The sequence below is a fragment of the Scleropages formosus genome, chromosome 23, assembly GCF_900964775.1.
Source record: "Scleropages formosus chromosome 23, fSclFor1.1, whole genome shotgun sequence".
Lineage (NCBI taxonomy): Eukaryota > Metazoa > Chordata > Actinopteri > Osteoglossiformes > Osteoglossidae > Scleropages > Scleropages formosus.
Genome location: NC_041828.1, coordinates 957,363 through 982,511, shown reverse-complemented (window position 1 = coordinate 982,511; position 25,149 = coordinate 957,363). Strand labels below are relative to the sequence as shown.

Genomic DNA, 25,149 nt, shown 5'->3' with positions numbered 1-25,149 from the left:
GACCAACGCTCCACTCCGGACTGCAGTGGCAGGCAGAGAGCCAAGGGGAGCAGAGAATGGAACGGGTAGATGGAGAGTGGTGTGTGACAACTGAGCAAGAGCCGCAGGTGTGTGTGTGTGTGTGTTTGAGCAATACATACAATAGTGTTCTGTGAGGGTGAGAGATGCACATCTGGTTGAGCGAGAACAAACACGCACACCCACACGTACAGACGCCAGAAAAATAAGAGTCAGACCCGTGTGAGTTCTCTGAAAGTCCTTTTACAAAATATACACTTCTGAGCAAGGCCATGGACGGCATCATGGGATACAGTGTTTGCTGCCACACAAAGTAAAGACTGTAAACAAAATTAAACTCTGGTAAAAGATTTCAGAAGAACAAATATTATAAAGAGTCAACACATTACAAAAATTCACTAACAATTGTTTTTAAATGGACAAAATGTGACATCTCAGTGAGAGAAGAGGAGGAACCTGTCAGTGGACAGTGCCGTGCCACTGTACCAACGACGTCTCACTCGTCACTTTCTTCTCCCTTCATTTATTTCCTCAGGACATACAGGGTCACGTTCACATCTGACATCAGCGTGTGAGACTTCATCTGTCTTCCATCAGAGCAGAGGATGGTCTAACAGTCAAATCTGGGTCAGGTAAGTACCCCGTACAGTATGTTAGACCTGGAATCACTTGGTCATGTGACCTCGCGTTCCCTTCCTCAGAACACTTCTAGTGACACTTTGCTGGGGTGCACAGATTTGAACCTGGCCAGTGCAACACAAGGACTGTTAAAATACAAAAGATACATGCGCATTAAATAATGATCACACTTATTATTAATAATAATAATGTCAAAATAAAATACAATATAAACATAAAAAAAATTATAGAGCCCTCTATAGGAGTATAGGCATATTGCATGTAGGAAAGTAGCCTCTCCTCACACCCATCTGGAAGAAAGTTTGGCTGATAGCAGAAACTGTGTCACAGTCCTGTTCTGCAGTCCTTTTGGCTCTGTGTGCTGCAGACAGGCCTGCATGAGAGCTCAAAGTGGCAAAACTTGGAATTAACCTCTACTTCTGTGGAAAGAGTCTGTCTCGAAGGCTCGCGCTCCGCTGCATCGTTCAACAAGCACGGTGGTCTTTGCCAGGGAGTTCAGGGTGTCTACAGACAGCCACAGGAGCCAGTGGACGCTGAGAGGGCTATAGGGCGGGAGGCACGAGAAGCAAGAACAAACAGCTTGGAGCACGGCGTAGGCGAGGCACTCTTCATTGCATGTTTTCTTTGATGGGATGGAGGGGGATGGGAGTCACAGGTCTTCGCCAGGCTGGTACTGCGGCTCTGTGGCAGTGAAGTAGTCCTCCAGGAAGCTCTGCAGGTACTCAAAGGTGTGCCGCTCATCAGGCTCCTTCCGCCAGCACTGCAGCATGAGCTCGTGCAGCGAGGCAGGGCAGCCCACGGGGCAGGGCATCCGGAAGCCGCGCTCCACCTGCTCCAGTACCTCCCGGTTGTTCATGCCTGATTGAAATGGATACCGCGTATCACACACATACACACACACACAAGGCAGGGGGCGAACGATACGTACACACATGGGTGTGCGTACCTGGGTACGGCACTCGGCCCTTTGTGATGAGCTCCGTAAGCAGGATGCCGAAGGACCAGACATCAGACTTGATGGTGAATTTGCCATAGAGAGCAGCTTCAGGCGCCGTCCACTTGATGGGAAACTTTGCCCCTGATGAACATGGCGACATCATCAAACACACTGGAGCTGCAACTAAAACTCACTGTTCTGTCCATCTCACCCAAGTGTCAGCCTTGTCTAACATGTCCCATTCTCCACTGTATTTGCCTCCCCGTCTCTTAATTCTGTACAACTCTGGAGTTTCAACTCTGTCCCTCTCACTTCTGAACACCTCCTCCAAGTCTCAACTTTATCCATCTTGTCAGAGTGTCAGCTCTATCCAATTCACCTGAGTCTGAACCGAGTGCCCTATGAAGTGCAGCTATCAGCCTGCTGGGCCGCCCACCTTGCCGGGCAGTGTACTCGTTGTCCTCGATGAGTCGTGCCAAGCCGAAGTCGGCGATCTTGCACACCAGGTTGTCTCCAACAAGGATGTTTGCTGCACGGAGATCTCGATGAATGTAGTTCATCCTCTCAATGTAGGCCATCCCTGCAGCAATCTGGACAAAGGCAGGGAAACTGGATGTCCCAGCACGGCACGGGTCCTGTGCGACTGCTCTAACTGCTGGGGCTGTTACTGCATGTTGGAGAGGGTGTGTTTCTAAATACCTACCATTAAATGGGTACAGAAGGCTGTGGCTTTGCCTACCTGGGCAGCCATGTCCACCAGCTGCGGAAGCTTCAGATTCTTGCCTTCCCCATCTTTCAAGAAGTCCAACAGACTTCCTACAAGGAAAGGATTCCAGTTTATGGGTTAACTGAGTGAGTGAGTGAGTGAGTGAGTGAGTGTATGTGTGTGTGTCTCTGTGGCCCACCTTGGGTCATAAACTCAGTGATGATGTAGATGGGCTCCTCAGACACCACAGCATACAGCTGAACCAGTTTGTCATGACGCAGTCGCTTCATGATCTGCGCCTCCTCCAGGAAGGCCTCCGGAGACATTGTGCCCGGCTTCAGGGTCTTCACCGCCACCTTGGTGGTGCCATTCCACATGCCTGCCGGGAAGAGGCACCTTAAACAGCGTGCGGTAACCTGGCGATGGCCTGGCCTTGGAGACCCTGTTGTGAACTGCACCTCCGCCCAGCTCGGCTCCTTGCGAAAGAAACGGCAATCCTCGGTGCTTTTAATGAGCTGCGTCCAAACAAACGACCGAGGGGATGATGAGGGGCTGACTCATTCCTCGGGGCGTACCAAGAGAGTCCTCAAATGAACAGCTTGCCGAAAAGCTGGTAAAATAACTCGGAGACAGCCGTGATCACCGGCAGGGAGATCGGGCGCAGCAACTTAGCAGTCTGGCTATGATGCAGGAGCCGATTGCCATGGAAACCACACATCCTGCCAGCCACAACGAGGAGACGCTTCCCTCCAGCGATCGCAGACCTTCCTTTAATGAGTACCAATACCAGCGCAGCTCCGAAAGGACTCCAGTCGAAGGAAACTTTGCATTTGTTCAGCAGCGCGGTGACTCCCACCACGCGCCACACTCCCTGTTGGTACTGTGCTGCGAATGACCGCAATGAACGACACAGTGTGTACATCTGATAGCTGACCAAGTGGAACATAACACTTTCTCTTACTACAGTACGCACAGTGTTGTCAGAGAAGCGCTCTGTCGGAGACAAGGTGCCGAGCTGGCTGTGCCTTCAGTGCCAGGGTCTCCCCTCAACAGTTGGACCAGATGCGAGACGCACAGCATGCAGGGCGGGTGGGGTGGGGTGGGGTGGGGTGTGGAAATGAGGAAGGAGGGACGATCCATAAGTGATAATGATGAGAACTGTAGGATACAGGGGACATCACACACAGGTGGCTGTAGGGTGCTCACGCTGCAAGACAATACTGCACAACACCGGACGCTGCGAGACAGAGGTAGACGATAGTGGAGACAGTAGGTCCCTGTGGGACACTTCAGGGCAGAGTGAAACTCTACACAACTGGACAGTGACATACACTGCAACATTCAGCTAGACGCCGATGGACAATAGACAACTTTGACCACTGCAAAGCAGTGCTGGACAGCGCTGGACACTGCAGGATGCTGCGTCTCTCACCCATCCATACATCTCCGAAGCAGCCCTGTCCGAGCTTGCGTTGGAGCTGCAGAGTGTCCCGGGAAATCTCCCAGGCGTCCCGTCCCAGTCCCATTGTCTGGGGGGTGTGGGTGGGACAGGCCTTGGTCAGGTAGTAACACAGACCATCGTGAGTACCTGGGGAGGGGGAGGGGGAGGGGGAGGGGGAGGGGGGTAGGTGGTGGAGGGGGAGATGGTTAGGTGTGAAATGGAGCAGCATGCAGGTTGGAGGCGGCGGGCCGACAGGAATGGACAGCAGCAGCTCACCAGGGTTCGAGAGGCGGGACTTTCACCTCACTGCCCATAAACACCCAAGGACCGAATGCAGAGAAGTTATCAGGCCCCCTTCCAGGCCTCACGACAATAACTGTCTAAACGTCTTCTCGTCTTACGACTCTCTGGCAGTCCCGCCCCGAGGTGAGGTGAAGTGTGCTGCGCTTTCCTTTTCCCCGCGGCACGCGGTTCCTACCCATCCAGACTTCCCCAAACTGCCCATTGCCCAGCTTCTTAATGAGCTGCAGAGACTCGCGGGGAATCTCCCACACGTCCTTGGTCTTGACGGACAGGTCGGCCAGCTTGGGCATTCCCCGGTGACAGCTGCCCACCAGGCGGCAGCACAGGCCTGCAGCGCGCTCTGACGTACAGCGGCGAGGGATGGAGGCGGGGAGGAAGGGAAGCAGAAACGCGAGGAAAACGGGGGAGAGATGTGGACGGACAGAGGCAGAACACCAGACGTTGGAGAGGACAAAGAAGATGTAGAGGAGGTGTGGATGTGGAGAGAAGAAAGAAGGTGGAGGCGTTAGACACAGAGACCAAAGCACGCAACACACACACACACACACACACACACACACACACACACACAGCAGAGTTTACCTGAAATGGAACTGGTACAGAACACACACCTGGCTGTGCAGTCCCCATCACACACTGCGAGCGAGACACTGGGGGGTTGTGTTCGGTGATGGGGTGCCGCGCTACTGCGCTAGCGCACAGCTTATTAAGCAGTTGCTTAGAGCTCCTGAACAGAGCCCTAAAGCCTGTTCTTATTTGGACAGCGCACCTATACAATGGTAGCAACAGCACTAAGATCAGGAGTGACCTTCAGGAAGATTCTTCAGGAGGACAGGGCAGTAAAGCTGCGAGCAGGGCTGGAGGAGCAGGGCGTCTCCACAAGAGGGCAGCATGCAGCTTCCTCCAGCCCATTCGGAGTCAAGCTCACACCCAGAATGCCAAGCTGCCAGGAAAGGCCCTCTCATTCTGTTTACTTTTTCAAATGGAATATTTTTATATTTCCATTGTCTGCACCTGTCTGCTCTCACCTGTGGAAGCATCAACATACAGACAGTGCAGAAAAGACATTAAAGTGAGAGGAGGAATGCCAAAGGACTTTCATGATCCCTGGTGTAGCTGTTAAGCTTTTGCTGGAGCGTGACTGTGTGCCACCCTTATCCTTGTCGCTTGCAGTCTTCCGAATGTAAGAAAATAACCAAGGAAACTACAAAAAAAAGGAAATAATCTAGAGAAGTGACTTTGACAATAAAATATTAGTAAGGTAGATAAAACATAGATGAGAAAGGTCAAATATTACGAGGTATAGCCAAAAAAACTCCTTTAATGGAAGCAGGTGTTGCACCTGTGTGGGGAACGACTCACCTGTGTAATGCTCCACCAGCTGCTGCACGGTGTCGAACTGCGTGCGGGTCGTGATGTAGTATCCACCGTTGTCCAGCTTGCGGATTTTGTAATGCTTGACGTGGTCCGCCTTGGTCTCGTCCCAGTCTCGGATGGAGAGAGAGTACGCCCCTGGTGGACAGAGAACAGGGAACAGGGGAGGGGGAGAGAGAGAACATCTGTCCAAATGTCACTCACACATCTGCTCGAGCTCCTCAGGTATTTAGGGCCCCTAATTCCTGCTCTCCTGCTCTTTCTTCAGGGCTCAAAAAAGAAAAGTTAATTGAACAATTACCACAGTTTTGTCACGCTGTGAAGAATAAATCTTATCCAGATTGCAGGAGACACAGCAACCAGAGCTTTCAGGTGTGGGGTGCTGAGCTGCAGCAGCCCCAATAAATCACTGCATGGATGGCAGCAGCATAACTGAATACGTGGCAGTGGTCAGTCAGGTTACCGAGGGCCTGCAGCGTTCTCACCTTTGGTGGTCTCGCTCTCACGGATCAGGAAGGTCCCACGTGGATTGCCCTGTGCCAGCAGATGTCGCTCCGCATCCTTACGGCCCATCTTCCCGAAATACCACCTGTGTATCAGGCACAGGACACACAGAGTCACAGCCCATCTTTACATTTGTTCATTTACCAGACACTTTTCTACAAAGTGACGTACAGCTCGGAGTAAACAGAAGTGGATCAACAGCTAATGAGGAGCTTTAGACACAGACACTGATTATGGACATAGCTCATGTGTCTGACAACACGATGTTGCTGGTTCACATCCCTCCAGTAGCTCCTATTGAAGTGACATTCAAATAGCAAATACATAGATAATCATAGCAGATGGTGTTGGGCTCACTGATGGAGCTGTCAGGAGATGAGAAGAGAAATGGCTCTGAAAGAGATGGGTTAGAGATCCTTTTTAGATGCTCAGAAGTACACAGCAGCTCTGAGAGACACAGGGAGACTGTTCCTCATAACAGGGACCGAAAAAATTGGACCTCCCGTGAATAGGACCACCAAGCAGGAGAAAGTGGAGGCATGTAAAGCTTTCTCTGGGGTGTAGGAGGTGATCAGCCCTTTCTGCCCTGCTACACATTCTCAGAGACAACCTTCACCATCCAATGCCATCGCTGAGTCTTGGTGCAGTTACAGCACCCTCTCCAGGGGACGCTGTGGGCCCTGGCGGAGGGACACTCACTCCTCGGCCTGTATGGAGTCCACAGGAGCCACGTAGTTGCTGGGGATGTAGCCCGAGTTGCCGGTGTCCAGAGAACGTGCCTCCCACCAGTCTCCCTCCCTAGGCAGACGACGACACACTGAGTGGCCATGACGACAGACCTTGACAACAGCATCGTGGCGAGATCAGCCGCACCCCTCAATACATTTACATTTATTCACTTAGCAGACGCTTTTCTCCAAAGTGACTTACAATGTTACTAGCCCACACACCTTATTAACCAAGGTGACTTTCACTGCTAGATACACTACTTACAATGGGTCACTCATCCATACATCAGTGAAACACACTCTCTCTGTGACACTCACACACTATGGGGGAACCTGAATACATGTGTGACACACCTCCTCCACAGAAACACACAGTGAGCTTACGTGTTATTGATGATATGGAATTTCTCGCCCTTGTTGAAGGAGAGGTCGTCTTCGGTACGAGCCTCGTAGTCGTAGAGAGCGATGAAAAGTGTAACACCTCCTCCTGTGAGCAGACACGCCACACACATGCACACATATGTTAAGCAGTGAGATCCAAACGTGTGGATCAAAGTGATCAAATCTGATCTGCACACTTCTGTGCGCTGCTGTGCGTCTTCTGACCGCTGGACTCGTTCACACATGCGGATTGTGTAACATGTGCCAGGCTGAGAGGTCGGACCATAGAGCACACGCTCGCATTCGCACTCTCACACACAGGTGCAGAAAATGGTGGGAGTCGGTGGAGTCAGACCTGTGATGCCACCTGCCCTCGTTTGATTGGTGTTGGAAGGGAAGGAGGCGGAGCCAAAAGGCTGGGGGGGGCTGGTCAAGTTGGGGTAGCTGTTGAAGTCAGGGATGAGGCCAGTGGACGTGTTGAGGGTGGGGTCCCGGCAGTAGCGCACTTTGTCCGACAGCTGAGCGGCAGCCCCCGAGTCACATGCCGACACGGCAGAATCCTCAGTTTTAGAGGACTTCTTCTGCTTGCAGTGGGAACAGCCCATCGTGACCCTGCAGGGCAGAGAACCGAGAGATGAGGCGCGCGTGCGCGCAGATGTGTGTAGCGCTTATTTTTTCAGTTATCATTTCTGTGCTCTCACTTGTCAAATAGAGCAGGCAAAAATATCTCATCAAGTGAAAGCACACTGAAATAACACCCCGGAGCGCAAGTTCAAAAACGGCCAGTAGCTGCTGAAAAGTCCCCAGTTCCCCTTACCATTTGTCACAGCGGGTGCGTGCACGCGCACACACACACACACACACACACACACACACACACACACACACACACACACACACCCGCCATCCTGTCATTTGTGGCCACTCTGGAGAAAGCAGTGGACTGTTTTTCGATTTCATTTTCCAGAGGTAGAGCCGATGTGTTTTACTCACAGCACCAGAAGTAATAGCAGTAACACTAGCAGCGCGCTGCTCTGCCAGCGCAAACACTTCCTCACACCAAATTTGGATTTCCTGCCAAACTTTGTTCAAAAAGCTTGCAGGGGAAAAAAATTGTTAAGGAAACCACACCAAAATACCCGAGCGGAGAGCGATTATTTTCTGGGATACACCCTAGTGCGTTAGAGCTTTGTATCGGCTGCTGTGTATGAGCAGCATTTAATAGCAACATACAAGGACACACACACGTAGCGTAAACCTAACATAGATGACACACACACACGTGAAAAGAAAAACTGTCCAGCAGTTCAACTGCGGCAGTAGGTGGCGTAGTGGTTAGAGCGCTTCGGGCATCCGGACCCCGCGAGTCGCTTTGGACACAAGCGTCAGCGAAATGAATAAATGTGCAAGCAAACTGTAGAAAATAAACGTAAGTGTGACCCATCCCACCGTTTCGCTGATCTGAGGCCTGTGACCCGGACAAGCGAGTGGTTTATCGAGGGGGGAGGGTGCGCACAAAGAAGTGACTCACTGACTCTCTGTGGCTTTGAGTACAGCTGAAAGGTGCAGGACGTCAAAGCAGCTCATGGAAGCCGCAGCAGCTCTGCGTGTGTATTTTTACAGAAAGTCATGTGGACACATTTACTTTATTCACTGAGCTGCTGCTTCTCTCCAAAGTGACTTACAATGCTGAGCTCCCTACAGTTATTCACCCATCTATACAGTCAGATCCATGTTACTTGAGCATTTTAGGGTAAGTACCTTGCTCAAGGGTGGGATTCAAACCTGTGACCCTGCGGTCCAAAGGCAGCAACTCTAAGCACTACGCTACCAGGTCGTCCTCCTCCTCACTCACACTGCTGTGCCGCCCAGCAGGCCTGTTCTCAAAGCTGCTTCACCTGCACCGCGGCTAATGGTCTCTCGCAAGGTTCCTCTGGATCAGGGTGCAATCATCTGAGTCGAGCACCCCCCTGGGGCTGGGCGACCTGCTGGGACAGAAAGGCAGTGTCAGCATTAGGGACGGACACAGAGAGGGACTTGGGTCACATTAGTGCGTAACAAGCCCGCGCAACTTGGGAAAAGACTTCACATCACAACACTGCAACTTGCACAACTTCCTTGAGAAGCGGTTTCCCGGCAGCCCAAGATCACAGCCTCGGCCCCCGCGAACGACCCGTACCATCACGGCAGAGTCCAGCCACAGACATGCACATGGCCACGGAAGAAATGGGTTTGCAGGCGCCCTGCTAACACCCAGATGACAAGATTTAGCGTGGCATTAGCATAGCAACATACAGAGGCAGAATTGGCAGACACTAGAAAATGGGGAAATGTGCACTGCCCATTACACCAGAGCAGGTTTCCCCTTTCTGTCACTCGCACCCGCAACAGCGGGGGCCGTCCAGCCGTGTACTTCTGCCTTGGAGGGCACCATGACACAGGCATGTTAAAGAGCGGGATGTGGGCGGTGGGACTGGTCGCCTTGGGTAGGACTGGTCGCCTTGGATGGGACAGCTGTCGATTCCGATCAGACTTTACTTCTCAGGCCCCACACGGCTCCCGTGCATCTTCTCAGCTGAGCTGCGGACCACTGGAGGCCCGGGGAAGTGACCGTTATTTTTCAACATTTTTCTCCTGGTTGCTACACAGAGGAGCACGCTCCCACAAAGCCTCCCCTTCCCTCTCCCTCTATCTCCTGCTCCATCAGGGGAGCTTGCAGGAAGTCGGCTCTGCCTGCGTTTCCTGTCCGCCTTTCCGATGGCCTCCCCACCGGCCCCGGCTTTCTCCCGGAGGCTGTGCAGGACCAAGCGCCGTTGTAACTTCTTCAGAGACACGCGCATCTTCCCCACCTCCCCATCCACCAGACGATCTTCACCTTTCCATGCTTTCCCTCACAAATAAGAACAGTGACTCTGGAGCATTTACATCCTTTAGGTGTGTTTTCGCAGTGCGCCGAGAGGTACGCAGCTGGCGTTCCTGAGAGCCGTTTCACAAAGGCCAGCTGAAAGAATCTCTTCCTTTTTCCGTCTCTCTCCCGGTCTCCCTCCTCCCGCTGGAAGAGACCCAGAAGCTCACAATAGAGAGGAAATGCACACAATGAAACACACACACACACAGACAATCCCGCAACACAGGTTGGGTGTACGAAGGGCGGGAGAGAAACATGTTTTTCTTCTCTGCCTGTTTCCCTCATTCTGCCCATCTTCATCCTTCACTCACTCCTGTGATCCCTCTCTCCTCCTCACTGCGACCCTGCTGCGTTACACGTTAGGAACACACGCATTACCCACCCTGTCGTGAAAATGAAATCCTACTGGGCATTTAGTTGAGAAGAGTGAATAACACCGATCGCCTGTGTGTTTGTGAGCCTGCGTGTGTGAAGCTGTGTCTGCAAGAATGCGACATCTACAGATGACTAGTACACAACATCGATTAACACGTATCTGTTAGTCGCGTTCATTTCTGCCAGCAAACACGGGCGACTTAAGCGTTTATTTTTTCCATTTGACCAGTAAAGTCGCCCAGTTAGTGAGGAAGTCACCCAATGAAGGCCATCAAAGGAAATGACAGTCTCACTATAAACATGTCCCTAAATACCCAGAGACGACATTTTCAAGGAGAGACGTGGGGCAGCTCACAAGCCGGGAGGAGGACGGACGGACAGACAGACAAAGCACGCATGGAAGCCTTATGGGACCTCAGTAGAACGATGTGGAATTCACAGGCCGTGTCAGCAGGTGCCGGCTCGTACCCTGATCCCACCCGTAGGGGAAGCGTGACTCAGAGCACAGTTTCACTTTTCTTATAGAGTCATCAGTTGAGCTGGACCCGGAGCAGAGTGCCTCTCTAAAGCAGAGCCACAGGGTTCCTGATCCTCAGCCAGCAACCCGATGAATGCAGAGGTTCTCTGGCAACCTGCGAAGTACTTGCATCCTCTAGATCCCCAGGACGTGCAGGGCTCCTCCTCAAACCCAGGTGATACTGCAAGGTTCAGAGGTCCTCGAGACAAGGGCTGGTCAAGGGACAAGGCTTACCTGAGAAGTCTGAAGCCTGAGAGGTAGAGTCCTGCTGGAAACCCTGGAAAGACACAGGAAGTAGAGTTTCCCCTGAAACCTGACAAATGCAGAACTGCTGTGGAACAGCCCAAAGACAAGACGGTTCCTCAGGACACCCAACACATGCAGGACTCTCCCTGAACCCAGGGAGATGTAGTACAAATGAGAGTTATTTTGTGTGTGCGAGTTATTTTTGACAGAGGCGAAGCACCCCATACCAATGTTCACTAGAGACACACACACACACACACACACAGGTTTCGTGACCTGCCATATGAAAGCAGCCATTGGCTGGGGGAGGGGTCAGTCAGAGCACCACCCACTTGCTGCCTTTGCTACTTCCTGAGAGCTACCGGGACTCCAAAAGCGTGACACAACATGACAAGACCCGCTTTGACAATAAACATACTCCTTAGTAGGTTAGTAGGGTCCACGAAGGAGACGTGTCACCCTCCCTTTCACGCAAAACTGGTCCACAGACACACCTTTCCAGATGATGCTCTGGGGAAAGTTTATGCCCTTCGCTATGACACTTTTCTCACTGTGTTCTTCCTCTTCTTCGAGGCCTTCCTCAATCCCTGCCAGCCGTCCTCTTCCTTTGTAGATGTCTCACACGGATCCTGCAAAGACCTTCTTTGCAGCACCGAGGAAAAACTGTGTTGCATCAAAAGGTTAAAACACGAAGTGAAAGTCTGCTTTCTCTGAACAGACCCCCACAGGTGCATCGGCGCTCAGTGTGTGCAGCTGTGAGTACGTCTGGTGTGTGCGCGCGCACGCACACGCACACGCACCTTTTTCCACGTATACCCATGAAAAGCAGAAGTCGGAGGTTCCACTGGATGAGGACACTGTCGTGAGACTCATATATAATCCAAGTGAACCCAAGACCACACGAATCACAACCCAGACAAAACCCAAGTAGAAAAAGCCCACAAGAAGATGTAGGACATCAAAGAGGAGGAGCCTGAGGTCCAGGTCACGCCTCATGCCTTATTGTGTGGGGGTCACAAAGACGGGGTCTTTGAGAGACCCTGAGATCAAATACCCCGAGATCAGGTCATGTGACCTCGGCCCCATCAGTGCGTGTACCAGGAAGTGTGAAGAGGAGCACAAGTGTAATGGAATAGATATGAGATTTCTTAGGTGTCATACTCATAGATTACCACAGAAATACCATTATTTACTGGTTCTGCACCCATCTGAAAGACAACAGGGGCACCTCAGAGTGCCAATTTGGCACCTAGTGGCCCTGGTCTCTGCAAAGCACACCTGGGTATCGCCGCACAGCCTTCTTGGAGTGCATGAGCACATCTCGCAAGGGTCGCTGCCTTCTGGTGTAGGTTCACAGTCACCTTCAGAGTGGCTAGTGAAACATGGTATTCGTGGTACAGTGCAAGCGAGCTGATGACAGAATGCCGGTGGACACCCACCTGCAACAGTTTGTCAGAGTCTGGCCTTGAACACAAAATGTTCAACCTGATCATGAAGGTTTGTCTCTGTTCACAGAGTGGAAAGGAGGATGGCAGCAGAGACGGAATGGGGTCGTACACACAGCAGCCACACACACACACACACACACACACACACACACACACACACACACACACACACACACACACACACAAACACAAACACAAACACAAACACAAACACAAACACACAGCTAAATGTCCAAAAAAGCGTGCTGTCAGAAACCGCAGTAGCAGAACTTAAGCTTGGTGGCACTGCAGGAGTAGCACACTCCATCCTCCCCGACACAGCACCGACAAGCAGGGCTGTAGTTTCCCTTCGCACTCTGAGCTTTCGGGTCGAATCCCATCGCCGCTCACTCCAGAGACTCATCCACTCAGCTCAGGTCAGGTTTTAGAGAAGTTTGCGCCGATGCACCGCGGCGATGGTGGAGCAATTGGAGCAACACGGTAAAGCAAAAGCGTGTAACTCATCTCATAGACAGCGCCTTACCCGTGCGCCACATCAAAGGCTGCTTTGGACGAAACGGAGCACCGACACTGCCGACATGGGGAAACGTGGCGAGGAAACGTTCCGCAGTGCTGGAGACCACCTGAACACTGACATGTCAGCACAGGCTCTTTTGCAAAATTACTTAACTACTGTGTATGTGACACCTGTGTCAGATACGCTGCAGTACAGCACTTACAGTCATTCACACACTTCAACTGCAAAGCAATGTAACACACACACACACACACACACACACACTGCGGACAAATTAGTCATGTTCGACTAAAGGCCATCTTTAGACTGCGGGCAGAAACCAGAGTACACTGGGGAAACATAAAAACCCATTACCAACCATGCAGCTCAGGTACTGTGAGGCACTAGTGACACCCACAGCACCCCCCCCCCCGCACCATGGTCTTTTTAAATGCAGTACATGACTGCGTCACGGAGGGTAAACTTAACCAGTGGAGTGTGTTAGTTCAGCTCGCCGGACGAGCCACCGGACTGCAGGGAGAGTGTCGAACAGTCTGCAGTCCGGTGCAGTAATAGTCGGAGTGTGGAGGCAAGAGAGAGCACTGCTCCTGTACGCACACACAAACACACGGGAAGCACAGGACACTACAGGGCCGTGGCCCAGAGGAAGCAGCGTGGCGCTCTTTACAGCTGGATGGGCAGAGGCAGACACGCCTTTTCCTGAACAATCTCCTGTCGATAAGCAGGAGCGTGGGGGCTCGGGGACAAGGTAGGTCCTCCTCACTCCCCACTGCTGCCCACTGTCTACACCCAGCTCTGCATGCTCCCTCAGGGAGTGTGTGTGTGTGTGTGTGTGTGTGTGCGCGCGTGTTGGTACGGAATGGGCACCAACCAGCAGTCTCCATCTGCGGGGGGTGGTGTTACAACCCTCCACAAGTGGGGCTCCGTGGCCAATGAACTGTTCCTGCGTCTCATTTCCCTGCAGTGTTACTCGCTCGCCCGCCCGTCCTCCCCGCTCTCTCCCACCGACTCCAACTCGTGTCCCTATGGTCCAGTGCAAGGCAGGAAATCCCATCTCCCCCCAAACAGGAAACAGTCTCAGAGTGGAGCTGGAGTGATAGGACACCGGGAAGTGAGCTGTCACAGAGCTGTCTTTGCAAACACACACACACACACACACACACACACACACACACGCACACACGCACACACACCAAGCAGAAAGGGAGAGAAAAGGAGGGGGAGAAACGGTGAGAGAGCAAGAGTGAGAGAGAGGGGCTAAACAATGGAAAATTGCATCCTGGGAATACAGGAAGTCAGGTGTCTCAGGAAGACTGACTTCCTTTTTCCACATGATGTCATAATTTCCTCTAGAGATGCAGCACACAGAGGGGCAGAGGAGAGAGAGCAGAAGGACGGGGACTAAGGGAGACCCCAGTGAACGAGGGGAGAGAGCACCGTTATGGAGGACACTTGAGGAATTCAGAGTGCCCACAGAGGCTTGATGTGACACAGGAAGTGGGCAGACATCATCCGCGGCAACAGAACATGGGGACATGTTCCTTGGCAAAACCAGCTGTGAAGTGTCGTATTATGAAATGGAGACAATGAGGCAATAAGAATAACGCAGAATTTTGCCGCTGATGTTCCATCGCTGTAGGAGCAGGTGACTGAGAGTCGACAAGTTCCTTGGGAGCTTTGAGAATAAACCGAAAGCCGTCGCGACACGATGCCACAAAGAGCCAAACGCACTAACGGCAGGAAGAACAGGAAGAAGACAGATGACTGATCGGCACTGACACACAGTTACTGCGCCTCAGAGACCCTCGTACCCAACTCCAGACAGGGACGGCCCCCATCTGATCTCACATGTCCTGTGATCACGAAGTACTGTGCTACTCAGCTACAGGACGAGTGCGCTGCCAACCAACCTGGCACCTGTGGCAAAATTGGATATTTACCCCTTGGCAGAAGACTTCATCTGCGTCCTCCTTACCTCGGTAGAGCATCTTGGTCTGGGAGGGTCACCACCGAAATGGTTTGTGACACCATCTAACAGGTAGATCTTACCTGGTGGTCTCTGCCCCTCTGCATCTTTCACCAGGTGTCCCACAGGGCTCAGTCCTTGGTCCTGTACCCTTCTCCATGTTTACTTCTGCCCTTGATTCATTCATTGTCTTTCCCAGCACTGACATGAGGACGGCACTCAGCTCTTCCTCTCTTGCCCCCAACAGACACAGATGTATCCTCACTCACTGCAGCCCATCTTGCGGTCATCTTTTCCTGTATGACCCATCACCATCTTCAGTGTAACCCTTGAAATTCTCCAACTCCGTGTTGAAAACATTGTTGAACTGGACAATTAGCTCATCTCACTCTTTTTTTTTCCCCCCCTCTGAATAACAATTACAAATCTTGTGTTTGACCTGGCAAAGCGCTCCCATACGTCTCTCCATCGACTTCCTGTAGCTGCCCGTACCATGTTCAACACTCTGGTTATGGTCTAGAAGATGTCAAAGGATCTGCACCCCAATACCTGCAGGATCTGCTCGCTTGTACAAGAGCGCTGTGCTCCTCCACCTCTGCCTTCTGTGTGGTCCCACTCACAAGTTTCCAGCCTCCATTGGTTCCCAGTTTTAGCCCTAACATGGTGGAAAGAGCATCCTGTGTCCCTCAGTGTTGCTGAATCCCTCCCACATTGAAGAAGGGTCTTGAAGCCATATCTCTGAGTGTCACCTTTCTCCTGATCTCCCGACAGCTCCATCAATGAGTCCAGCACCATCTGCTACGATTACCTATATATTTGTTATTTGAATGTCACATCTAGAGGAGCTACTGGAGGGATGTGAACCAGCAACGTGGTGGTATCACACACACAAGCTGTGTCCACAGTCCTGTGTGTGTGTCTAGAGCTCAGCGTCTCTTGCTGATGCCCTTTTGTTTACTCTGAGTTGTACACCACTTTGCAGGAAGGTCTCACTTGGCAGCTAACAGGTCAGAGTGCTGTTTCAGAACAGGACAGACTACACCTGATGCCCAGAGCACTTTTACATTCCATGAATATGTTCTCTTAATCTATCATTGTTTCTACGTTTTATAAAACCACGTGCCATGCCCTCCTGAGGACAAGCTTCTCATCTGCGTAACTCTTTCCTAGAGTTTCTCCCAAACTGCGCTATAACGCAACGTTCTAATGCACGTGAATGAGGACATTCAGAGCTTTGAACCGACACCAAATTGCTCCAAATACTAGGAATGCATTCACATGGATGCCTCATTAATCGAAGAGCGTGATCCATGGCAATATACTTGAGACTGAGCTGCACAGCCTGTTCTGCTGTAGTGAAGGCCAAGCTGGACCTGTGTCAGAGGACAGGAAGCCAGGTGGCCATCAGGTAGAAACCCACCACCCCGCTGCGGTCACTGGGACTAGAGCAAGTGCTCATTAGCCAAACCACATTTCAGCTGTGGGAATAAAATTAGCGGAAGAGCTGCACTGTACTGCGCTGGGGTGGTGGGCTCTGCACAAACACTTACTGCGCCCCTCAGGGCTCCATGAGGGACGCGTATGCACGCTGCTCGTGTGACCATCTCACTGCCAAGGACAAACTGTCCATGTGGACTTCAAGCCGAGCACCTCGAGCACAGGCATGAGAGGAACCCCACCCCGAGCTTCGGAGAATCCCCTTAGAACACCGTGCCCTCCGATGCCCGGGGTGTGAAGCGTGATGTCACATTCCTTCCTGAGACGCCGGGCGTCTGGCCTCTCTGCCCTAGGTCCCGTGGCCCCGCAGGAAAGCCCTCTCGCAGCTCCACCTACATCCCTCGCTTCTCTCTTACAAAAGAAGGTCAAGCTGGGTATAGGGCTGCACCGCGTCTCACGCTACCCGTAAGCTCCTACCCCCTCTGCTGCCACCACCGCCACCACCCCCCTACTGCTTCCGACGCAGCTGGGTGGCTAAAAGGGGGAAGTGACCTCTGAGAGAAACAGGAAGTGATTTGGTCCTAAGCTGAAATTGTCTGATTTGCATTTGACTCCGAGCTGCTCTCTCTTTGACCCCCGCACCCCCATGAATGTAACCTACCAAATGTCCAGCTGTGCCCCCTGGTAGCTCTCTTTGCGGTTGACACATGTCAGGGGGGTCTATGCGGGTACAGAAGCCACATCAGAACTGCTGCGGTGTCCCCCCACCATATCTGAGATGTGAGAAAAGCAGGTCCTACCCATAGATCCCCCCCCCCCAAGGCCCCATGGAGCACAATCACCATCCCCCATGGTGACCCTGGCTCAGAGCAGTCTGGCGATCAGGACCGCAGCGAAAGCACAGTGGGGTCGCAACTCATCCTGGCGCACAGAAACACAGTTAGAGGAGGTTTCTCAACGCTTACATGGAACTGCGTGAGTGAACCGCGCATGACGACAATGACCACATGAGACCTCATGTAAAACCGTATTGGCATCTCATTCAAAATGCCCAGATTCAACTAACGCCTGCAGAGATTAATGCCAAGATACACAGAGCAGAAATACAGCACTGAACACAGCGAAGGCAGCGAAGGCAGCGAACACAGCGCACACGGTGCTGGAGAACTGTCCGAGCGGGCTCTGTCGTCGGACTCTCTACCCCCCAAGGCTCACTGGTTACACTGCGATATCACAAACACACTGGTCTCTTTGGGTCGTGTCAGAGGCCTGTAGAAGCCCATAGGACAAAGGGGGCAAAGTGACTTCCTGTAGGATGTTTCCACAGGACTGCTGGGCTCCTTGCGTTGCTACTCGTCAGGCCCCCCCAGACCCCCCGAGCCTTCGAGACCCCAAGAGTCCAGAACAGAAGCCCCGGAGCTGCGGGTCAGAGGCCCCGCCACCGCGACCACAGCTCAGCAACCTCAGAGTGACCGTGCAGCCTGTTCAGGAGCACCACAAGTGGCCAACAGCAAAAGCTCAGACATCACAGTCTGCCCCGACCCCCCCTCAAGGTCGCACACTGACTGACAAGTGACAAGTGACATAGTCTATACTATAGAGGTCTTCCACTGCTGCGGGTTTTGCCCCCGTTGGCTCGAGGCGGAACGACCACCAAGTGCACCATCACTTCAACTGTGCGCTCCTCCCGAGTGCCAGAGAGGCGCACGCACACACGACACCCCAGCCTGAGCCTGCCTCTCCACCGACTGCGTCCGCTGCGCTGGAACTACTCCTGTTCGCTCGCGACAGCCGCTAATTAAAAGTCTTTAGTGACTAAAGTGCCAATAATTTCAACGTGTTGCATGATGATCTCCCGGCGCGAGCACGGCGACGGAGCCCTACCTGTGCGCGTGCTGGCAGTGTCTCTCCCGGTACCGACGGAGCCCAGCGGGACGGCACGCGCTTGCAGGACAGCGCGCGGCGACAGCGAACGCGGATGCGCCCTGACTGCGCGGCTACGCGCTGCGCGCTCTCCGGCCGAGAGACCCCTCCCCGCGCCCGCCTCCCGCAGCGAATTAGCAGCGCGTGCAAAGCCCGGAAAGGAGCGAACGGCGCAGCTTTAGTGTCAGTTGGCGATCATATGCGCGGCCGTGATACGTTTCTTTTTTTTTTCTTTTTTTTAAAGCTTTAATACAGTTATTGATGACTCAATGGATTCTTATTGGGAGGGGCGCGCACACACACACACACACAGAGCCTGAACCCACCCGACCGGACTGGAGTCAACGCTCACTCCAGCTGAAGGGGTCAGAGCCCTTGGGGGGTGCTTTACGCCATCAGGGAGCCGTCGGGGGGTCCGAGTGTCACGGTCGTTATCCCCCACCAGTGCAGGTCTTTCTTCACAAGTCGCAATGGGCTGTGATCTCCCCCCCACGCCGAGGGAGCGCTGAAGGCTTCACACAGCCTGCTGCAGCAGAGCGCGAGACTCACGCGCTCGCTCAGACCCGGGTTTCAATGTATCCGGTAGCACAGCGAGTAGTGCGGCTGTCTTACAGCGCGTGGGGGGTGCGAGAGGACGTGGGTTCGATCCCGGCTCAGTCTGTGTGGAGTTTGCATGTTTTCCCCGTGTATGCGTGGGTTTCCTCCGATTTCCTCCCAAAGACGTGCTATCAGGTTCCCCCCCAGTGTGTGTGTTCCACTGATGTACGGATGAGTGGCCCAGTGTAAGTAATGTACCTAGCCGTGTAAGTCAGTGCTGTGAATAAGGTGTGTGGGCTCATAACACTACATAGAGTTCATAGGAAGTCGCTTTGAGAAAAGCATCTGCTAAGTGAATGAAAGTAAACGTATCCCCGGTGCGTCGTTACAGAAGCGCAGCTCGTCTTCACCTGCTGGCAAATCAGGGAGCTGCATCCGTTCACGTTCTGGGGAAACTTTCAATAAGCGCACACACCCTTTCTGTCTTGTATTTTAATAAAATAGTTATGTGTTTAAATACAAAATTCGTCACAATAACATCACCAGTTTCATTTTTTATATATATAAAGAAAAGGAGTCTTCCAAAGGCATTTGCCCCACTTTGCCAAAAGCGCCCGACCCACCCCAGAAGACTACAGAGTAGTAGTGTGTGCTACAGCAGGTTGGGTGATGGAACCTCCCGGAAGAGCTGGCGCAAAGACCAGACCACAACATTCACAGTCTGACCCGTATCCTCACAACACCTGAGGTGAACATCCAGCATAAAACTGTCAAATAAATACTGCGGGAAGGAAGAGGGGCTGGGGGCAGTAACAGCGGCGACAGGGAAGCGAAGCGTAATGCTACAACCCTGCGTTACACAGGAACTTCCTCCTCAGTGCATGGCAGCCCAGCGCAAAACAGGAACTAACAGGCGTTCAGGAAGTAGCAGCGACAAAGCGGCGAGGTGCCAAACTGACAGGTGACAGCGGACACACAAGTGAGAGGAGAAGGTGAGATGAGAAGGTGAGATAAAGTGCTGGTCTCCGGTCTCGCCTGGAGTTAAAGGAAAAGACCCCATGCTGCTGGACGCTGGGACTGGAGCTCATTTAGTGTGTATGCACGTGGATCCGAGTGCGTGGGATGTGTGACCACCCTAGCGTACTACGAGGAGTCCGATGGGCAATGTGCTGCACGGGGGGTGCCCTGCGGGCGGCAAGGCGTCAGTCCGTGTGGGTCTGTCCTCAGGTCATGTAGCGGGTGATGGCCCTGAGGGCGTAGAGGAGCGCCGCCTGCAGACGAGCCTCCAGCAGCAGTAGGTTAACGTGCACCTGTCCGGGAGGGAGACGCGGGAGAGATGGGGTGTCAAACACGATGCCCACTGCATGTGCGCTTCGCTTTTTGCGATGTGCGCAGAAAATCCGTGTGTAGAACTACACACTTCTGTGAGGCAGGGTGGTCCAAAGCAGGCGTGGCCTCACCTTCTCCGAGTGACAAAAATGCTTCCAGAAGTTGGTGTACATCCTGAGAGTGGTCTTCTCCGGGTGGCACGCCACCGTTTTGATGTAAACCTTCAGGCTGAGCTCCAAGAGCTGGTTCACATCGCCGTAATCATAGTCGTCGTACCTGCAGAGCACCAGGAAGTCGCGACAACTTGTTACTGGGGTACAGGCAGCGCATCACCAGCTGCCGTAACATGAGGTACAAACAGAGGCTTCCCGCTGCACGGAGTATCGGTGTTACTGGTTTCCGAAGAGCTGCACGTGAAAGGCAGGTTCTCTTCCACCCTTCGCCGAGTGCGTAAAACCGCAACGCGGCGCTACAGCTGCTCCTCGACTTGAAACAGCCCCGTCAACCTTATTTTATGATGAGTCCCGATGTTTGGTCGTCGTGTGTATCGATGACCGTTCCACCTGCTGTACGCCAACACTGGCCGACCGCACTGCTGCAAGGCACCTGTATCCGTTACTGGCTTCACGCGTCAATCAGCAATCGCGTGTTATTTACAAAAAAAACCTTGTTTACAGAACATTTTGCTTCCGATTCCCTTCAAGCTACTTCGCTAATGGGCAAAGTTTGTTCTGATGCTGCTTAATGAAAAAGAGAAAAAATTGTGCAGTATTAAAAAACTGAGTGTTCTAGATTCGTACTTCAACATGAATTTGTGAAAGTGCAATATACGTTTACATAACCCCAACCCACACACGATGAGGGCGGAACTCTGACTCAAGTAGAGAACCACCTATATACTGTATGTGACGCATCACTTGCAGTAAATGAGCAACTAATCAGTCATTTGTAATGGTATTGCCTCTCAAAAGAATGACGCAATTTATCGTAGTATTAAACTGATAGTTAAGGCCTTCCTTTGCCTTTTTAACTTAACGCTTAATTTTGCTTTAGGACTTATTAGCACAGACTGTTTCATACTACAGTAAACTCTTGTAAGCAGTACATTGGACCCATTGAAATGGGTTCCGTAAGGTGCTCCTCATCAGCAAGTTACATGTGCTCCAAAGCCCAAATTCTTCTAAAATTAATATTTTTTATGTTAGGGAAGACCACCTGTAAGCATCACATGGATTTCTGAAAGGTTCTAAACTGCTTCAGGAACACAGATGCACTAATATTGGCCACAACTGTTACGTTAACTTCCACAAACGCGAATGACGCGCTGTGTTGCTGTAGGCCTCACCGGATGCCGAAGACACAGTGGATGTAGTTCCACACGGCCTTGCGTAGCATCGTGGTGTCCACGTCTCTGTGCATCGCCATGGTGTGGTAGGTGAGGCCCAAGACCACCTGGAACTTCTCGTCCAACAGCTGGCCCATGTCTGGGTACAAGCGGTTCATGAGGGAGAAGCCGTGATCTTCCCACGAGTAGTCCTGGAATAAGAGGCATTGCTCATTCGCTGTTGTCAAAACCAGACGTACACAGTGCCACCCAATCACAGCTCGCCGTGTACCTGTGCACGCAGCGTGGGCGGGGACTGTTCACCACGAGGCGCAAAGTCCTGGTAGGTGAACTCAGGGTCCTCCACAAAGTGGGACACATCAGGGGGAGCACAAACAGCATCATCTGGGCACAAAGAGTCAGGACGGGAGACAGACCCAGCATCAGCATGTGCACGAGTGCGGCGTGCGTGTGTGTGTGTGAGAGAGAGATAAGAACATACCACATGGCGCCTCCAGTAGCATTTCACTCCTCTCCTTCTCAAAGCGCGTCACCATCTCCTCTTGGCTGAACTCTTCGTTCTGCTCCAGGAGCAGCTGCATCCTTTTCATCAAGCGCTCCACCTCAGTGTCCATGTCTGAGCCCTGAATGCAGCAGGAGAGATGAAGACATGTCGGGGACCGAGACCGAGCACCGATGTGACCAGCACACACCGTTCACGGGCAAGGCCGCCCCAGGAGGTGCACATCTTGGCCCCAGGTCCCTGTATGGAACTCACCGATTGGCTGTCACCCATGCCTTCGTGCAGAGGGCTGTGGGAGGAGCGAGCAGATGGGGACGGGGGCTGGAAGGCATGGCCCCCCAGGAAGTCGAGCTCAGGGTTGATGCCACAACCCCAGACAAAGCAGGACAGCGAGTGTGCATAGGTGAGCAGGATGACTGCCTGGATGAGCTCAGCCAGTGACCAGCGCTCCTCGCTGCTGGGACACACCAGGTCCTGGAGAGAGATGGGGGGGGGGGGGGGGGGGGGGGGTCCCTTGTCATTTACACTGAAACTTCAAGCAAGCATCACTTATATTCTCTAGAAATCAATTACGTAACTCCGCGTTCTATAGAACACACACACAGGGGACGGAGGGGGCCTCTGGGGGCCAAGCTCACCGCAATGTGCTCCTGTGTTATGAGCCAGGGCCGGTGGGCGAGCAATTTGTTCAGCAAGCTGAGCCGGCGCAGTTTGGGGGGGGCGCGGTGGAGCCCCCCCAGCCATCTCTCCTCACCCCCCGTCTCCAGGAACCAGGAGCTGTGCAGGTGCACCAGGTAGGAGCAGCGGTGGCGAGATGCCGCCTGCGGACAGAAGGGGCGATGAGAGCACAAGCAGAGATGGATCATCCACCTTACCTGCCCAGGTAACCCGCCTCTACAGCGGGACAGACAGGTGTTGGACAGGGAGGCATTTGCCGGTTCCTCGCCGTACCAGGAACTGGACCTGTCGCCTATTCACAGTTGAGCGCCACCATCAGGATGGACTGATCACACATCTCCTTTGATTTATCCACCAGCTAGGTTTGGCTTTGTTAGATATAAACAATTTTTCTTTTTTTTTTCCTCTCTTAAACTTAAGGTTTAAAGTGCATTAAAACTGAGTGTCCAAAGTCCAGTCGAGTACACTGACACACAGGATCGCCCTCTTGTTAGTGATCACCTACACTCAGCAACAGCAGAACTACAGATGTGAACTCAGTAAAAGTGACCCCACCCCTACTGTGGGGGGGGGGTGTCATTCTATCGTTTTCTGCTCAACAAAAAAAGGAATTGGGAAAAATCAGTAAAGTATGGCAGATGCATGTAAAAAGGAGCCGAAATTGTTCTCGTGAAAACTCCCAAGTTGCTCCACGGAACCTTCCGGCAAACAAAGAATGTTCTGTTGTTTATTTGCTCATCGCTCACCATGACAATGATGTAGTGCCTCCAGGGCTGCGGCAGAGGGCCATCCAGCTGCAGCAAGGCCTGCTGGGTATGCAGGAAACAGCTGAGGTAGGAGGGGTGCAGCGCCATGACCGTGATCACGTGGTCCACGCGGCCCATGGACCGAAAGGTCTCCACGAGCTCGGGGAGCCCCGCCCCCTCCTCCCAAACCTGGAGGGAGATTCACCATGAGGCTGTCAACAGCACGGTCCCTTTACTGTTTGCCACGAGCGCAAACATTCCTGTACATGAATGCATTAGGACTGATGTGCCGAGACGACACCCGTGCTCGCGTTGGCCACGTTACACACACACACACACACACACACACACTGACCTCCCCAGGTGGGATGAAGGCACTGGGTCCAGACACCAGCGCTCGAGGAACTTCCACACCTGCATCCTGTGGGGGGCGAGACAAAGAGACCCTCCTGAAGACACCAACCTGTTCATGAAGACGAAGCGAAGGCTTATTGGTCAAAGGTGGACTCTGATCACATCTCACACACACGTCGTGACGCTTTCCTACCATGAACGGTCACTTTACTAGCTCCTCGTACCCTAACTGCGCAGCTCCACTTGGCCCATGGAGCAAAGAGAAGCGCCTGTCTGCAGGACCCCGGGGGCTGTTGGTTCGAAACCTGGACACGCCCCTTTCTGATGTAACAACCAGGCAACCGCCGCCGGCGCGACCTGCGGCCCTCACACCCCCACACGCGAGTCCAGCCCCTCCTTCCCGTCCTACCTGCGCGGCGCCCAGCAGCTCCGCCGCCCCGCGCCGCACGTCCTCCATCGGACACGTTCTCGACACGCGCAGCAGCTGCAGCAACGTGTCCCGGCAGAGCGCGCCTCGCGCCAGCTCGTTCAGCGCCTCGGCGCGCTCCCGCGTGTCCCTACTGCAGAGGCGCGACAAGCGCCGCGGGCGGGCGCTCGGCTCCGGGAGGGACGAGGAGGAAGAGGAGAAAGAAGAGGAGGACGGCTCCTCCACCTGCACCTCGTCGCGCGCTCCTCCGACGCCGCCGGGCCACTCGTGCCCGGCGCCGTTCGGTCTCGTCGTCGTCGTCGTCGTCGTCCCCGCCGACGCCGGTGCACCGCGGCCCGAGTCCATGGAGGTCGCTCCAACACTTAGAAAAGCAGCGGCGGCAGTGGCGGGGGCAGAGCTCGGGCCTCCCCCACGACACTGACACTCTCCTCCGGTCCAAGCAGCCCGCAGCTCGAGCGCGTCCGAACCGCCGGGACCGGGCGGAACATAGCGCGGCGCGGGTAGTGAGCCGCCGCTCTCTCGGTGCCTAACTAGGTAGGCTAGGCTACCTCCCGCCTCCTCCCTAGTAGATTCGGCGCTGACAGACTACCGTCCGAAACCTGCGAGTCTCTCTGCGCTCCGAGGTCCGGCAGAACGCGACACCCGTAACCCGTCCGCCCTGGACCGCCTGTCAGCGCAGAGCCGCGTCCCGAACTCCCGCCGGCCGCTTCGATCCGCTCCGCACTCGTCTGTCGCGAATGACGCAAACATTGCGTGCGGTGACGTACATCCGGGGCACGCATGCGCAGTACCCTGGTACCGGCGTTGTGCATCGTGAGCGGGGCGGAAGTAGGAGAACGTGACGTTGGTGATATGTCAGTACT

General features: G+C 53.4%; 2 protein-coding genes across 5 annotated transcripts; both read right to left on the bottom strand.

The window, feature by feature from the left end:
- Positions 1-1,228: 1,228 nt before the first annotated feature.
- yrk (Yes-related kinase) lies at positions 1,229-10,154 on the bottom strand. 3 transcript variants are annotated; one of them, XM_029248136.1, is made up of 12 exons: positions 8,887-10,154; positions 7,387-7,643; positions 7,035-7,137; positions 6,622-6,720; positions 5,904-6,007; positions 5,407-5,556; positions 4,220-4,384; positions 2,500-2,679; positions 2,334-2,410; positions 2,031-2,184; positions 1,604-1,735; positions 1,229-1,515 (listed from the first exon to the last, which is right to left on the bottom strand). In XM_029248136.1, the coding sequence occupies exons 2-12, from the start codon at positions 7,634-7,636 to the stop codon at positions 1,307-1,309; spliced, it is 1,623 nt and encodes a 540-aa protein (XP_029103969.1). In that variant the 5' UTR covers positions 7,637-7,643; positions 8,887-10,154; the 3' UTR covers positions 1,229-1,306. The 3 variants fall into 3 exon arrangements, with proteins under 3 accessions (XP_029103969.1, XP_029103970.1, XP_018603401.1); XM_029248137.1 differs by lacking the exon at positions 4,220-4,384 and adding an exon at positions 3,733-3,888 and having other exon boundaries at positions 8,887-10,150; XM_018747885.2 differs by lacking the exon at positions 4,220-4,384 and having other exon boundaries at positions 8,887-10,144.
- Positions 10,155-19,381: 9,227 nt separating this feature from the next.
- Positions 19,382-25,023, bottom strand: sesn2 (sestrin 2). Of its 2 annotated transcripts, none has more exons than XM_029248454.1 (10): positions 24,269-25,023; positions 23,861-23,968; positions 23,506-23,694; positions 22,720-22,902; positions 22,337-22,555; positions 22,061-22,202; positions 21,851-21,963; positions 21,580-21,770; positions 20,366-20,510; positions 19,382-20,215 (listed from the first exon to the last, which is right to left on the bottom strand). In XM_029248454.1, exons 1-10 carry the CDS (start codon positions 24,629-24,631, stop codon positions 20,129-20,131), a joined length of 1,740 nt encoding a protein of 579 aa, XP_029104287.1. In that variant the 5' UTR covers positions 24,632-25,023; the 3' UTR covers positions 19,382-20,128. The 2 variants fall into 2 exon arrangements, with proteins under 2 accessions (XP_029104287.1, XP_029104288.1); XM_029248455.1 differs by having other exon boundaries at positions 23,861-23,926.
- Positions 25,024-25,149: the final 126 nt, after the last annotated feature.

Coding starts and splice junctions, on each gene's coding strand:
- sesn2 (XM_029248454.1), bottom strand. CDS start 24,631: ATGGACTCGGGCCGCGGTGCACCGGCGTCGGCGGGGACGACGACGACG. Junction 21,771..21,850: donor CGCCCACGCTGCGTGCACAG/GTACACGGCGAG, acceptor CTCTTATTCCAG/GACTACTCGTGGGAAGATCA. Junction 20,511..21,579: donor CACTGTGTCTTCGGCATCCG/GTGAGGCCTACA, acceptor GGTGCTCTGCAG/GTACGACGACTATGATTACG.
- yrk (XM_029248136.1), bottom strand. CDS start 7,636: ATGGGCTGTTCCCACTGCAAGCAGAAGAAGTCCTCTAAAACTGAGGAT. Junction 7,138..7,386: donor GAGGGCAGGTGGCATCACAG/GTCTGACTCCAC, acceptor GTCTGCTCACAG/GAGGAGGTGTTACACTTTTC. Junction 4,385..5,406: donor GCTGGTGGAGCATTACACAG/GTGAGTCGTTCC, acceptor GCTGTACGTCAG/AGCGCGCTGCAGGCCTGTGC.